At 41.5% G+C, this 14,133-nt stretch overlaps 1 protein-coding gene across 2 annotated transcripts in view; it reads left to right on the top strand.

The window, feature by feature from the left end:
* susd6 (sushi domain containing 6) overlaps nt 1-14,133 on the top strand; it is a 34,208-nt gene that overhangs the window by 7,631 nt on the left and 12,444 nt on the right. The window contains exons 1-2 of one of the 2 annotated variants that reach the window (XM_077552388.1): nt 132-256; nt 447-620. In XM_077552388.1, the coding sequence (XP_077408514.1) occupies nt 488-620 (133 nt within the window). In that variant the 5' untranslated portion in view covers nt 132-256; nt 447-487. Of the gene's footprint in view, nt 1-131; nt 257-446; nt 621-14,133 lie in introns of those variants that run through there. The other variant, XM_077552387.1, reaches the window with a different exon arrangement.

Raw genomic sequence — 14,133 nt, 5'->3', positions numbered from 1 at the left:
GATCGCCTCAGGGGTGTAGGAGTCCTGCCTACCTTTCACGGCTCTGTCATGCCGCTTCCTCATTGGCAGCGGGCTTTTGTTTTCCCGTTGCGTCACCGCTACCGGAGCATTAACGGCTAGTTTATTTAGATCTCGGTCGAAAGCCAATAGCGTGGACGCAAGGTCGATTACAGGGATTTTCGTGCTGTCGTCGTCAGAAAGGAAGTCAAGAAACTGCCGACGGAACTCGAAATAGCAACGAAATAGCAAAAATCAGGTAGCTGTTTGATAATGGCCCGTTTCAGTGTCACCACGGCTTATAACTTGAACATCGTTCACCGTCGCCGCTTGTCTCTGCGTTGTCTCGGTTACATAATGTGATGCTGAATGTGTATAGTAATCCGTGTTCTCTCTCTCTCTCTCTCTCTCTCTCTCGCTCTCTCGCTCGCTCTATGTGGCTGGAACAGGTTAAGCCTTAGAGGACTCTTGCCGGTTGTTGGAGGAAAAGATGTGCAATGGAATGGTAGCGTTACATACGAGAGCCCCTTCCTCCTTCTCCTCGTCCCCCTCTCGAGCCCGCAGGCTGGCCTTCCCAGCGTTTCTCCTCCTCTTCACTGTGCTCCCCCGTGGCCACGCATCAGGTAAGACACACACACAAACACGGCTTACTCCCGACTCGCCGCACATCGACAAAATTGCCCTTTTAACCCGGTTCCACTGCCGCGCTGTATTCCGCTCGTCTTGCAGGCCAGTCGGATTCAATTGGCTTCCTTTTTACCCTCGGGTCGCTCAGGTTGCAGTCCGGTCCACTCCACGCTTCTTTTCATCACCTTAATGAATCGCAACAGTTCCCTCATCCATTTAGTGAAAGAGAGATAATGGTGTCTCCTGCAGTCATGTTGATGTCGTCAATTTCTAATCAGATATGACAATTCGTGTCCGGCAGATAGATTTAGCAAAGTAAGCGCGTGTTGGATTTTTTTTTTTTTAGATTTATACTTCAAGTGGATAAAAATACTTTATTTATAATCAGTTGTCGTTTGGTTCCTGATTAAACGTGTAATCTGTTTTTTTATCAAGGACTATACGCTAATATCCGACCCAATACATTGTTTACGTTGCATACTTGGAAGCCTTCACTTGCACCAGCTTTCCGTCCACTTCAGCGCTCTGATGTCCCTCCTACACACACAAGCGCACGCCATCTGCAAACACACGCACACACACACACACACAAAGCCAGCCCGTGAAATGTGCCAGATGTCCTTGCTGCCGGGGGTTCAGGGCGACTATGAATGCGTTGGTTTCAATGGGTTAGATATGTATTGTTTGGCCTGTGGGCCGTGCCGCAAGTGTTAATGGGTTTACCGCCGTAAATGCCTCGACTGAATAAACGTGCGTTTGTGCGCATAGGTGTGCGAGCAACACAATAGAAAAAGAGGGAGGTGGCACTGTGTATCGCCGCTATTATGTAACACGTGATTTGTGTTGAGCCTACAGGGGCTGCTCTGACTCTCACGTTCAGGGTCCAATACACTGCCAAGCTAGTCCGGCTAAATGTATCCTTAAATCCGCCGGTCACGTGTCGTGTGTGTGTGTGTGTGTGTGTGTGTGTGTGTGTGTGTCTGTGCTCAGCTGTTGGCGGCGCATCTTTTTTGCCTACCTAGCTTCACTCGTGATATATTTTTAAGTCTTGAGTTAGATTTTATGATCTACAATTTCTCAACTTCAGTATGCAAGGGTGGTTACCTGTGTCAAAAGTCATGTCGTTTTTATTTTATTTTATTATTTTATTAATTTTATTTTATTAACCACTTTTTTATTTTTTATTTTTATATATTTTTTATTGTTACATTCGATGTATAACACCAATACTGTATATACTACCAATAATACAGACTCACTGTACTGTATAATGTAAGGGCCCAGTAATGTTCGGTGAACATGAGCAATCTGGATGATGTTTTAAATGAAATCTCAGTACCGGTATACATAATTCACACAGGTAATCCCTTGACAGATTTCAGAGATGGGGATTGCACTGGACATTTTCATGAATATGAAATGTCATCACTTGCTGGCAAACTTTTTTTTCCCCTGGCTCCTACAAATAACAGCGTGTGTTTTTTTGAATAGAAAACTGTACTAACATGCAGTATTGCATCAGGAGGTTTAGTCTGTATGTCAGGTTCTTCTTAAATGTTTCTGTTTTCATCACAGGAAATTAGAGGTCCGTAAAGGCCTTTCCGTTGATGATTTGAGACAATCCTGCGAAATTAGCAACATCGGCAGTCAGGCCAGTTGCCAATAAATCAGCATTGAGATTTTGTCATTAAAGGCTGTTTACACAAGATTTAAGTAAAAACGCATAAAACAATGTCATTTTTGTTATGTCTTGAGAGCACTTTAGAGCCTGAAAAATATGCGAACCAGTGGTAACGGTTCTCGGACGCTGGCCCAGCATAAATATATGCAATGAAATCAACATTTTTTAATATTCAATATGTTGAATATCTGAGGTGGATCCATATAACTAATGTCTTGCAAGTTAGAATTTGTGGTTTGTGACATGGGAAGTAGACGTAGACAGTGAGTCAGAGCGCATCTGGGTGAAGGTTTTTATTCACATGATAGCATGCCTTGTTTTCTGCTGGAACAGCCGTATGTGTCAGGAGGCTCAGATCATTTTTCACGGGTCCAGTTAAGTACATAAACAATGCCCCCAAAACACCGTAAGTCTCCGACAAACAAGCCTGCTGCGGGCTCTGCGTGTTACTAATATTTATATATGTTCTTGTGTGAGAACAGGAAGTGGCTGTCCGTGGGCCAAAGTAAAAAAATAAATAAAAATGTTGTCATAGTCTTTCCAGTATGTGTTTGGATTAAACCGTTTTTGAGAAGTTGGTTGTCCGTTATGTGCCTTAGATGCTACAGCCCATTACATTAACCCTGGAGAACCCAAGAACCCTTTTCTTCTTTGGAAAATGATGAATTATACATTAAATGACTGCTATAAGTTCACTGAACACCAAAATATGTTTTTTCAATTTTAACCCTTTTTTTTTTAGCTAGCTCAGAGTTGCTAATTTATCAACAAAAATAAAAATAAAATAATAAATATATATATATATATATATATATATATATATATATATATATATATATATAGCATAGCATAGCATACTCCTAGGCATTCTGCAACATGATATGAAATAGATTAACAAAAAAAAAAAAAAATTACCATCTGATGGTTTGCTGAGAAGATGCTTTTGTTTGGATTGAATTCCAGCTCAACAAAACAGCATGTTGCCAGCCATCTTGTCACCACCACTCTGGCTCGTGTAAGTGCAATATTCATCCACTAGATGGCCCCATGCAGGGGTCAGAAGTGGCACTCTGGACTTTTGAAGTTAAATTTGTAAAAAATAAAAAAAAATAAAAGGTCTTTGTTATTTGAGTAGCAGAATTTATAGGGGCCAAATTTGACCCCGTGGGTTCTCCAGACCAGCACTTATCAGATTGGTGTGCAGGGCCAACCCAAAGATATGAGCTTCTTTCCTTGAATGTTGACTTGTTCTTGGAAACACTTGACAACTCCCTCTTCTGTTCAAACAACGGTAATCCGCAGAGGCTTGCATAGCATCATTCCTTCAAGCAAAAAAAAAAAGAAAAAATCCCAATGAGCCACACTTTGCGTCCTTAAAAACCCCCCCGTTTTTGAAGCCTATTCCGTATACACTTGGGTATCAGAGCGTGCCTTTTTTTTGCACACTCGAGGCTTGCGGCCTTTCTGAAAGCTGTTTTTACAAACAGTGAAGCCCGGGGACAATAGCTTCAGCACAATTAACCGTGGAGGATTAATCCCCAAAGTCCTGTTAGCCTGGCAGTTTGTAGGCATGCAGGGGTAAGGCAATATGTCGACTACTGGCCCCCGCTCTGAAATGTGAGAACAAAGAGGGCTTTGAGGGGGGGGGGTGTGGGGGGGTTGGAAGCCACAGGCCAAACCACTGCAAGCTGTAGCTCCACTCAATCACCAGCCTGCAATTACCACCGCAGTGAACAGAGTGCTGCCCTTGCCCTCAAGATGTCTCGCTCCCTTTTCATTTAAACTATTACCCAGGTGAGACCAGGGACCATTTAGGGCAGTCCGCTTCAATCCTTCAGACTCTTCAGTTTTGCTATTTGTGTTTCTCGCTCTCGGTTCCCAGCTTGTGTCATTTAACGGCTTTCCCGCCCAATCTAGCCCTAAAGGGAACAACAAAATGTTCCGTGGAAGCAGATAGCACGGCGTCATCACATACAGCATTTCATTCACTTAAAACAGTTGAGCAGACGGCTCAATTACTGGTTGGAGATCGCTGATGGGCAAATATATTCTACCACTGTAACTGTTAACATAAGATATCGTTTTTTTTTTTTAAATCACATTTGCAATTTGTTTTTACATTAAGGAAGCTAGTTACGCAGCATCAGTGAAAGAGTTAACTACTAATTTGTTTCCTGGCGAATGATGTGTGGTTGAAGCACCAGGCAGTCATAATAATTTCCAATGGGCGTCATCTAAGGGATCAGCCTGCTGAGTAGAAGACATCCCTGACTAATGAGCTGCTATATATATCCACCAGCCTCTTCCCTTGTCTTCTTGCCTGCATTTGGTCTTTTTTTTTTCTTTTTTTTTACAGTCTTGACACTGACATTACATTTCTCGTTTGCTATTGTCTCTTCTATGAACTTTTCTTTTTTTTACCTTGTGAGTCTTTTTTGTGGGTTTCCTGTTTCCGATTTTTGTGTAAAACGTTTTGAGATTCATTTCATTTTTACAGGCTTCTTCATAGGCCCAGCAAAAAGTATCAGACTTGATGTCAACATAAATAACTTGTTCAAACAAGTTATCAGGCTTTGCAATACACCAGACCCTGACAGTGAATGCTTTAGAGTAGACATCTACATCCTGCAAGCCTCTGAGCAACTTTTTTTTTCTTTTTCTGGAGAGTGAAAGAGGAATAAAATTATTTGTCCTCTTTGCGTGTTCCAAAATTTGAAGACAGATTTAATGTAAGAAAAAACACCTTTGCAAAAATGATTTTTTAATCTAACAGAGATCTCTGGACATTTAACAGCCTCTAATTCATCACTTAAACAGGTGGGATTCAGAGCGTCGAATGTAGCTCTTCCGCGTGTACAATGGCTTCTTATAGTTAAAAGACCTCCTCTCTTTCATTTGTAGACAAAACATACTCTCTGGGTACTTTTCCATGAGCGATGGCGAAAACAGAGTCAGGAGTGCGTGTTCGAAAACAGATTCTGTTCTCAAGGACTAAATGTGTTTTCGCACAAAACGCTGAGAAGGAACTTTTTTAGACTAAATAGTATGTCCCAGCTTAAGGTCAGATTATACCGAAATCAACACCATCTGCTCTGCACAGGACACAAAACATCTCGACAAGGTTAATATAAAGAATTAAAATGTTAATAATGTGTAACAATGGTTAATATATGAAATGAAGAATTAAAAATGTTATAATATCTATCAAGAGCTCAGTATTGTTCATTCGGTAATTTTACCGATTTGACATGTCATCATCATTGCTCTTTTTTCTTTTCTTTTTTTTTTTTCTGTGTGTATTCATTAGTTCACCTAAAACCTATTAAAAAATCCCATACCGTTCACCTAAACCGAACACTTCCAGCCAGAGTCGTGAGGCCGTCAGGAGACCCGAGGAAGGACCAAAGAAAGGAAAGTGACGAGGCTCTGAGCAACTCTAATGACGCATAGCTGACTTCTTCTACTGCCTGTAGGTGGTCTCATTCTTAATTTTAGTATTCTCTACCTAAACACTTGATGACCCAAAGTCACTAATGATAAATATGCACAGCGTTACAAAGCGCAGTTACTCAGAAGCGCTAGGTGTCCGAAAATTCGCCTTGCTAAGCCTTAATCGACCACGGCGCTTTTAACATTATGAATCGATGAAACCTTCTATTAGTTTTCGTCTAGTCTCAGCGTTGCTGGATGCTTTTATCATAAAAACTTGCCCGCTCTTAAAGTGAGCCCCTCCGTAGTGCATAAGGGCACAGTCAGATGACTGCACAATGCACATGGAGCCAACCACTCTTCTGACAGATTGATTATGAGCCGAGGGGGGGAAGGGCCTGTACATGCACTATCTTGCTGCATTTCTGTTGATTGCTGTCATGTGGCAAGGTGGTGTGCCGTTGATTCTCTTGAACTCGCTGCTCTGCTACGCAAACAACTTTCAGCGTTGCTGCTCGTTTGCAGGGTTTGGTGTAGATTGAAGTCAATCCAATTCCAAAATGAAAGAAGACTAGCCATGATACAATCCTCTACGACGGCGTATTAGGGCCACGTATAGAGCGGGGTAATATTCAGAGAAAAATAACGCGCAAATTTATGAGGAAAAAAGTTGTATATTTGCGACATTACAAAGTGGCAAATTTGCGAGAAAAACACTTGCAAATTTACAAGGGAAAAAATGCATATTTCAGGGATGTGATTTTTCCGCTAATTCGCGGAATTCCGCTTTTTTTTATCTCCAAAAATAAAAATTTAAAATTTCCGTTTTTTTTTGGGTTTTTTTTTAGTTCATTGTGTATGCACATGACTCCGACAGATAACATCTTCTGCTATAACAAAGACATTTGTGGTATGTTCTAATATGAATTACTTTTTTATTTGGTCATGATACAATTATTTGTTCATGAAATTTGAACTCGTCAACATTATTTATGTGTTAACTTAGTAATCACATTAGTTAGATATGATGATATTCTCAGTGATAGTTTTTAAAAGCAAAGACAGTCCAATGTTTTTGAATGTGACTGATTTTGAGTTGACTAAAACTGCCATTTTATATGGGATAGTTCAATATACATTGAAAATTTATGCTGTTGTTTTGTCTATTTCTTTGTCATGTGAGTGCATTGAAAGTACTTAAAAACACGGAAAACCCATGAGCTCCGGGGGGCTGGCGGCCCCCAGACCCCCGGCTAAATTTTCAGATAATTTCACTTTGGTCAAATCACATCCCTGATATTTGTAACACTATAAAGGGGCTTGCGGGAAATAAAACTCGAGAAATACACGTAGCGTATTCGGATGTTTGTGCCAAAAAATTTCGGTCGGGTTTTCAAATAATGAGATAGTAATTGCTTTAACATCGATTAACCATTTATCGTATTAAGCATTTGCACTTTGTAGCATTTGGTACAAGTAGCTAAATTGATCTGTTCAGTCTGCTGTTCTCAGTCATTCACTTGCATTTACCTCAAGTCTGCTCGCTTCTGATTGGTTAGTGTTAAGGTTTAGCTACACCACTCCGACGTCGGCCAAATGTAACCAACGCCTAACCCCTGTGGCGTTGTCCCAGATGTCGGCACGGTGCGTAGAAAAATTACGTAAATGCACACCGCACCGACCCCCGACTATTCATGCGCGAGAAGTAATTCCCCACCATACCATCGGGGGCAGTAGTCATTATTCCTAAAGGCAACCGGAAACCTCCAGCTGCCCGCGTGTAAAGAGTAAAGTTTAGAAATTCATCTCTAACTATATATCTCTTGGTGGGCAAAAGCTAGCACTTTGTCCAGACTATAGCTACGCTACGTCTCGCAAGTTTCTGTTTTTTATTCCTCCAAATAAAAACATATTTATAGGTGGCCCTAATACGCCGTCGTCCTCCTCTCATCATATGTTTTGAAGAATAAGTTGCCCGTTTTTTTTCCAACTTCACACTCCTACCAATTGCGTGTTGACTTATCGCATCGAATACTGGCGTGTGCTCGTGTGCAGTTCTTTGTCTGAATGACCTAATCAACCCTACGCATTTCCTGCATACATCTTGTCTATTTCCTGTCTCTATTACTTCCTGTTTACTTTCTGAGCCGTTTGCTCCCACGCTTCCTCGCGTAGTTTGGTTGACCGTGTTTTCTCAGTGTTCAACATTGGTGGTTTAAAACCCTTATCTAGATGAGATCTTGCCTCTTTTACACCGAGAGCCAGCCTTTTATCTGATCTTTTTGACTTTTACTCTGAAACCAGCAATACAGAATATTGCTGCTACTGTGAAACACTTCAATCAGATAATTACATGTGTCATGTCCGCATCCGGCGTGGCCCCTGTGACACTATATTAGAAACGGGAAAATTGCTTTCAACTTTACCCCCACGACTGCTCGGTGTTATGTCTCAAATATGTGCCTTTTGGTTTCTGCCTCTTTGTTTTTCTTGGCTTGCTTGCTTCACATTCGGTGTATCGTGCCTTTTCTTGATGAGATTTTTGCTTCAAAGCAATGAAAGCTATTTCAGCGAGGACGGGGATAGGTCACCATACTCGGATGCATAAACTAAAGCGTCGTGTTATGTTTTCCTTGATTTACATTTTTTTTTAAACCAGTCTCGGCTAAGGCTATTTAGCATAAACATAAACAGTCCTCGCATCTCCAAGGTGGCTACTTTTCATAAAATCAAAAAAGGGTTATCTTGCTTCCAAAACGCCACATTGTAAAAATTGGTATTATACCTTATATTGGTAGAATACATTAGCGTGAATACAATACCTTCCCATAATCATTTTCCATTGCTAACAAAACAAAAAAAAAATCACAGTTGTCATTGATTCCGATGTTATAGACATGCTGCCTCAAAGGCTAACAATCACTCACTACTGAAAACCAGGACCATGCATAGTGTGGTGCAGTCACTTTTGTTGTAAACGGTCTCTCCTCCCTCTTTGGAACAGCATATTTATGTGCTGTTTATTGCTCCGTAAATTTAAGGGAAATTAACAGCTTCACAATGTCTCATCTATTTAATAACACTGAACGTGCGGTACTATTGATTTTGGTCACCACATTGGACACATAAAAAAAAAAGCATCCTGAAGGTTTTGACTTTGCAGAGGCTCTGACTTGGATGGTCAAGGTGCCAGACTCGGATAATCGCGCTGGCTGGCGTTCACCTTCAGCGTATGTCCTCAACCCTCTGCCGGTTGGCACAGTCGGCCTTCTGAAATGCGATCAGCTCACAGTTGTCACAGTACCGCTGACAGTCTGGGAGGGGCAAGTGTGGTGTGTGTGTGTGTGCTCACCACATGCACATGTGCAAAGGAGGGTGGTCCCCCAACACTCTTTTGTTTTCCCCCCCTGTAAGCTGAGAGGAAGGAATTCTGCCTCCCAGCTGTCCTCAGTGCTGAGGATGATAGAAGAGCATAGGGGGGGGGGGGGGGGACTCACTGTTTGCCTTTATCCCATCTGTTCTTCAGGTCAGTGTGTGTGTTGTTTTGGAGAGTGGGGGTCACACAATAGTGCCCTCCTCCCCTCCCCTTGCCCTCAACCGCTTTGGCCTTGCATGCATATCCAACCCTTCAAATGCAAAAAAAAGTGTCTGTTGCTCTTTTGGGAGGAACGCTGAACCCCCCCGCCCCGTCCCTCATGTGGGCAAGAACAATGGGATGTAATAGCAGCACACGTGGCTGGCTTAAATGCATTGCGACACCGCAGGGCGGATGGGTGGGGGAGTGGGGGGGGGGGGGGGATGTTTCTGTCTGTTTAGAGACTTCCTTCTCCCTGGGTGGATGTATTGTGTGTGCGCCTGCATCCCCTACAAGGACAGATTTGGTTATTTGGAAAACCACAGCTGTTTAACTGGAATTTCTGTGCATGTCAAGTATAAAGGACATAGTTAAACATTTGTGGTTATTATTATTGTTAATGTTTATGTCATTGGCGATGTGGCCCAAAAAATTAAATCTCTCATTTTTTTCAGTCTTACAGGACGATTACGATTTTAATCGATTTTGATCTAATAAACCTGTGCAAAATGTTAAGACAACAATAATGTATAGTGATTCAAAATCTGTTTTGACATTAATTTAATGTTCATAATTTGTGTTTAAATGACACAATTAAGTAGTTGGTAGCTGTTGTAAACATGTTTTGTAAACCACCCATCCAGCATTCTGCCACTTGTGCAAAATTATAACTCACAAAAACATTTGGATATAACGGAACATATGAACAGCAGTTTTTAATAATCCAGAAAACAAAACTCGATTTCAGGATTTAGCTAATTTTGAACGATCCGATTTTTAAAATGACGATTTATCGAATTCATTCGATTTATTGCCCAGCCCTAATAATAGAACAGTATAATATAAAATATTTTTTCATTTTGTTGCTTGCTACTGTTTATTTTTCTGCTGTAAAACAGGAGTTTGCCAATTGTGTGACTAATAAATACTTTTTCTATTATGTTTATTTAATCCAAGGATTTTATTCTTTGTGTAATGTGCAACACTCAAATTCCAACATCTTGGCTAACAATTCATTGGATTAGGAGGATAAACCGGCAAACCTCGAATTAACCAAAAAATAACGTTATTGAAAACATGACAGAAATTTCATCGAAAACAACTTCAGCTCTGGAGAGAGGCCATTAATGGGACAAAAAAAAAAAACATATTTACAAGGCCAAAGAGAGCATCATCATCCCTTCGGTTTTAATCTTAATCCAACCCACACACAAATTCCCCTGATTCACAACATACACAATTATGGCCTATTGTTCAATAGAGCGTCGAAACAGCTGGTTGCAGAAGTCATCAGTATCTGATCTGCTTTAGAAACACTCACAGCTTGTAATAGAGGATAACTAGAAAAATTCCCGCGGAAATTTTGAATGGGACTGCTGACTCTTTGGTAATGAGCTGAACAGTTTAAAATTTAAACCACTGGAATCGCTCAAGAAATGTGGAAGTTAACCATAATCAACATCAACTAAAAGTATCTCACTGTCCCTGAACATGTATTTAAAAAAATGTAAATGAGCTGAACAGTTTAAAATTTAAATGACTGGAATCGGTCAAGAAATGTGGAAGTTAACCATAATCTAAAAATATGTCACTGTCACTTTAAGAGCACATACATTTTTGACTTGGAGCCGTCACGCGCCCCACATTGCATTGAGATCGCATGAGAGAAGCACCCCTTGTACAAAAGCCTCTCACGACTTAACGGTTGAAGATACAGATTCAAGAAATGGCTCGTTAGAACGGCAAGGGTTTGGGGAACACGAGCATGTTCTCATTTTCTTAATCGGATAAAAAATGACCAAATGAGAGCAGGTTGAAAACTTATGATTTATCAGAAATGGAGAGAGGAAGGCGCCTGAAATTAACATGTACAAGACAGGCGAATTAGTCCGACTTCTCTTGCTTAAGGTGAAAATAAAGGTACTAAATGACACCTTAGCCAAATAAAAGTTAGTTTGTCTGAAAGAAGACACTCGTGACTACAAAATGTGAGAATTTGACGTCTAGTGACAAAAGATCGTTGCCATGGTGACGAGTTGAAGTGACGTCACGCACCCACATTGCATTGAGATCGCATGAGAGAAGCACCCCTTGTACAAAAGCCTCTCACGACTTAACGGTTGAAGATACAGATTCAAGAAAGGGCTCGTTAGAACGGCAAGGGTTTGGGGAACACGAGCATGTTCTCCGAAATCCCTCATTGGCGCCGCTTCGCTACACCGTCGACACGCCACTCAACCCCCCCCCCCCCCCACGTCGACGACAGACGAGACAAAAGCCTTACTGTATATTGTAGCAACGAGAGATGTACACAATTGAGATTTAGAGCCTACTCAAACTTTTCTTAGTTTTTTTTTACTGCACATTAAAACTTTAATGTAACATCTGCTAGCTCTTTGCTAGCGCTAGCAGGTGCAGCTAGCATGTAGGCTACCATCTCTAGCACTTAACTTTTCCAATCTTGTTAAAACAGCAACATAACGTTCAAACACATCAAATACGTTTCAATACATCGCCAGTATTAACGTGATGTAGTTTAGGATGGGGAAAACTTGCAAAATCACACTTATTTAGCATTATTCACCAGACTACAAACAATTGCCTTGCAACTTACCTCAGACGAGATGAAATGGGAGGAGTAGGTTCTCGAGAAACTTCTAATTGGTGTCATTAAAGCGTCTCTCATTGGCCACAGCACAGACAAGCAGAAAACGAACCAATCAGGGAAAAGAGAGAAGACTAGATCCAACTATCATCAAGATTGGTTGCATTCCATTGAGATTGTATGACAGACGCACCCCTGGAACAAAAGCCTCTCACGACTTAACTCTTCAAGATACAGATTCAAGAAATGGCTTGTTAGAACGGCAAGGGTTTGGGGAACACGAGCATGTTGTAATTTTTTTAATCGGATGAAAAATGACCAAATGAGAGCAGGTTGAAAATGTATGATTTATCCGAAATGAAGAGGAAAAAAACACCCAAATTAACATGGAAGAGATTGGCGAGAGAGTCCAATTTCTCTTCGCTTAAAGGGAAAATAAAGGTACTAAATGACACCTTAGCCAAATAAAAGTTAGTTTGTCTGAAAGAAGACACTCGTGACTACAAAATGTGAGAATTTGACGTCTAGTGACAAAAGATTGTGGCAGTGGTGACGAGTTGAAGTGAAATTTTTTCTAATACATTATTTGGTTCCCGGCACTGGATGGCTAATTAGCCAACAGAGTGTGTGAGAAAGCTAATTCAGCTACTGTCTTTGAACCCGAACAGGGGGGGGGGGCTTTCATTCCTTAAAAAAGATTTCGACACTGAGCTAAAGATGGGACAAATTCCTACAAAATGAGCTAAAATTCGTATCGGTCGGATAACGTATGCGCGCGCAGCGTGTCTTGGAAAAAGGTGCTTGAAGTGTGATTTTTTTCCCATTCATTCCCAATGGGGAGTTAATTTGGGAGTTTTTTGGGAATAGCGTCGCCAAGGTAACTGGGAATTCTTAGAAAAATAATAGCGCAGCGAGTCAGATCGAGCCGCATCGTTTGATACCTCATTTGTGCCGGTGCGATGTACGGTACGGGCCGCATTTTAGCGGAAAAATCGTGGAATAATATATAATAATAACAACAAGAAAAATAAACCACTGTCCTAGGTAGAATAACAATATGTGCCTGCTTGCTTCGCAAAGCAGTCCCATAATTAGAATTTTAATTTGCCTTGGGGGAACGACCGTTTTAAACCCTTCTACTCCCCACCCCACACCCGCCCCACCCTGTGTTTTCCCCCAATCCTACCCCCCCCCCCCCCCCCCCCAGCTCGGCGGAGACTAGTGCCATTGGTAACAGATGGGGAAAGGGAGATATTCACATCCAGGCAGGCACTTCAGAATAAATCGTGGGATTTTAACGCCCCCCCCCCCCTCTCTGTATGTCCCCTACGATGGCCTAAAGCGAAGGATGTTAGGCTTAGGGATCGTCCTCATGAGTGTTTTCGGTCTAGGCGGTTCTTTGTTCCTTCATTCCATGTTTATCCAAACCGTTTGGCCATGAAACTCGCCGGTCAGCTGTTATCATTTATACAAAAGGGCGTGTGCACAAGCACAATTACAGTTTGAAAACACGGCGATCATCGCTTATCCTGTTGAGGCTCACAGCAGGGTCTGCAACCGGTTCGAGTCGACTGCACCAGGGAAATTCTGAATTCGGAGCGATTATTGATCCTGACTCACGTTTGTGAACCGCCAAACTACAACCATCATTTCTTGAAATTAGCGCACATTTTTTTGGTCGAACTTGTAGTTTACTTCCGCATTCCGTACTTTTTTTCTTCTGTAACATACTGTAACCAGTCTAGACTATGGATGCCTTTCTTTCTTCATTTTCACTGCTCGCCGACTCCGAGAGTCATTGACGCCGCCGTGAGGGGATTTGTCCTGAACAGGTCGGGGCAAAGAACGAGTCAACGGCTGTAAATACCGGTTGTCGTGTATTTGTATAAAAGTTGGTTCACCAGATGACACGGAGTACGGACGGGTATTTCCCCACATAGTCATTTTTACAACGCTCTGTCATCTTCGGAGGCAATTAGCGAAAATATAAGGTCAAAAAGTTTTCCGAACAAAAATACGAGAAATCCCAGTTTATCAAGCTACTACGTGGTCAATACTTATAAAAAATTTGCATGGATACCAGCAAATCAAGGGCATAGGCTACATGAAAACAGAGAAAAAAACACTTTTGTTAAAGGTAATTTTTGGGGTAGTGTGTGTCATTCCCGAAATTACGGTAATGGCCGCTCAAGTCTATTTATTGAGCATTTTTTGTCATTT

Source organism: Vanacampus margaritifer, chromosome 19 (genome assembly GCF_051991255.1).
Source record: "Vanacampus margaritifer isolate UIUO_Vmar chromosome 19, RoL_Vmar_1.0, whole genome shotgun sequence".
Classification (NCBI taxonomy): domain Eukaryota; kingdom Metazoa; phylum Chordata; class Actinopteri; order Syngnathiformes; family Syngnathidae; genus Vanacampus; species Vanacampus margaritifer.
The sequence above is the reverse complement of the archived record's forward strand: the minus strand, read 5'-3'. Positions and strand labels throughout refer to the sequence as shown.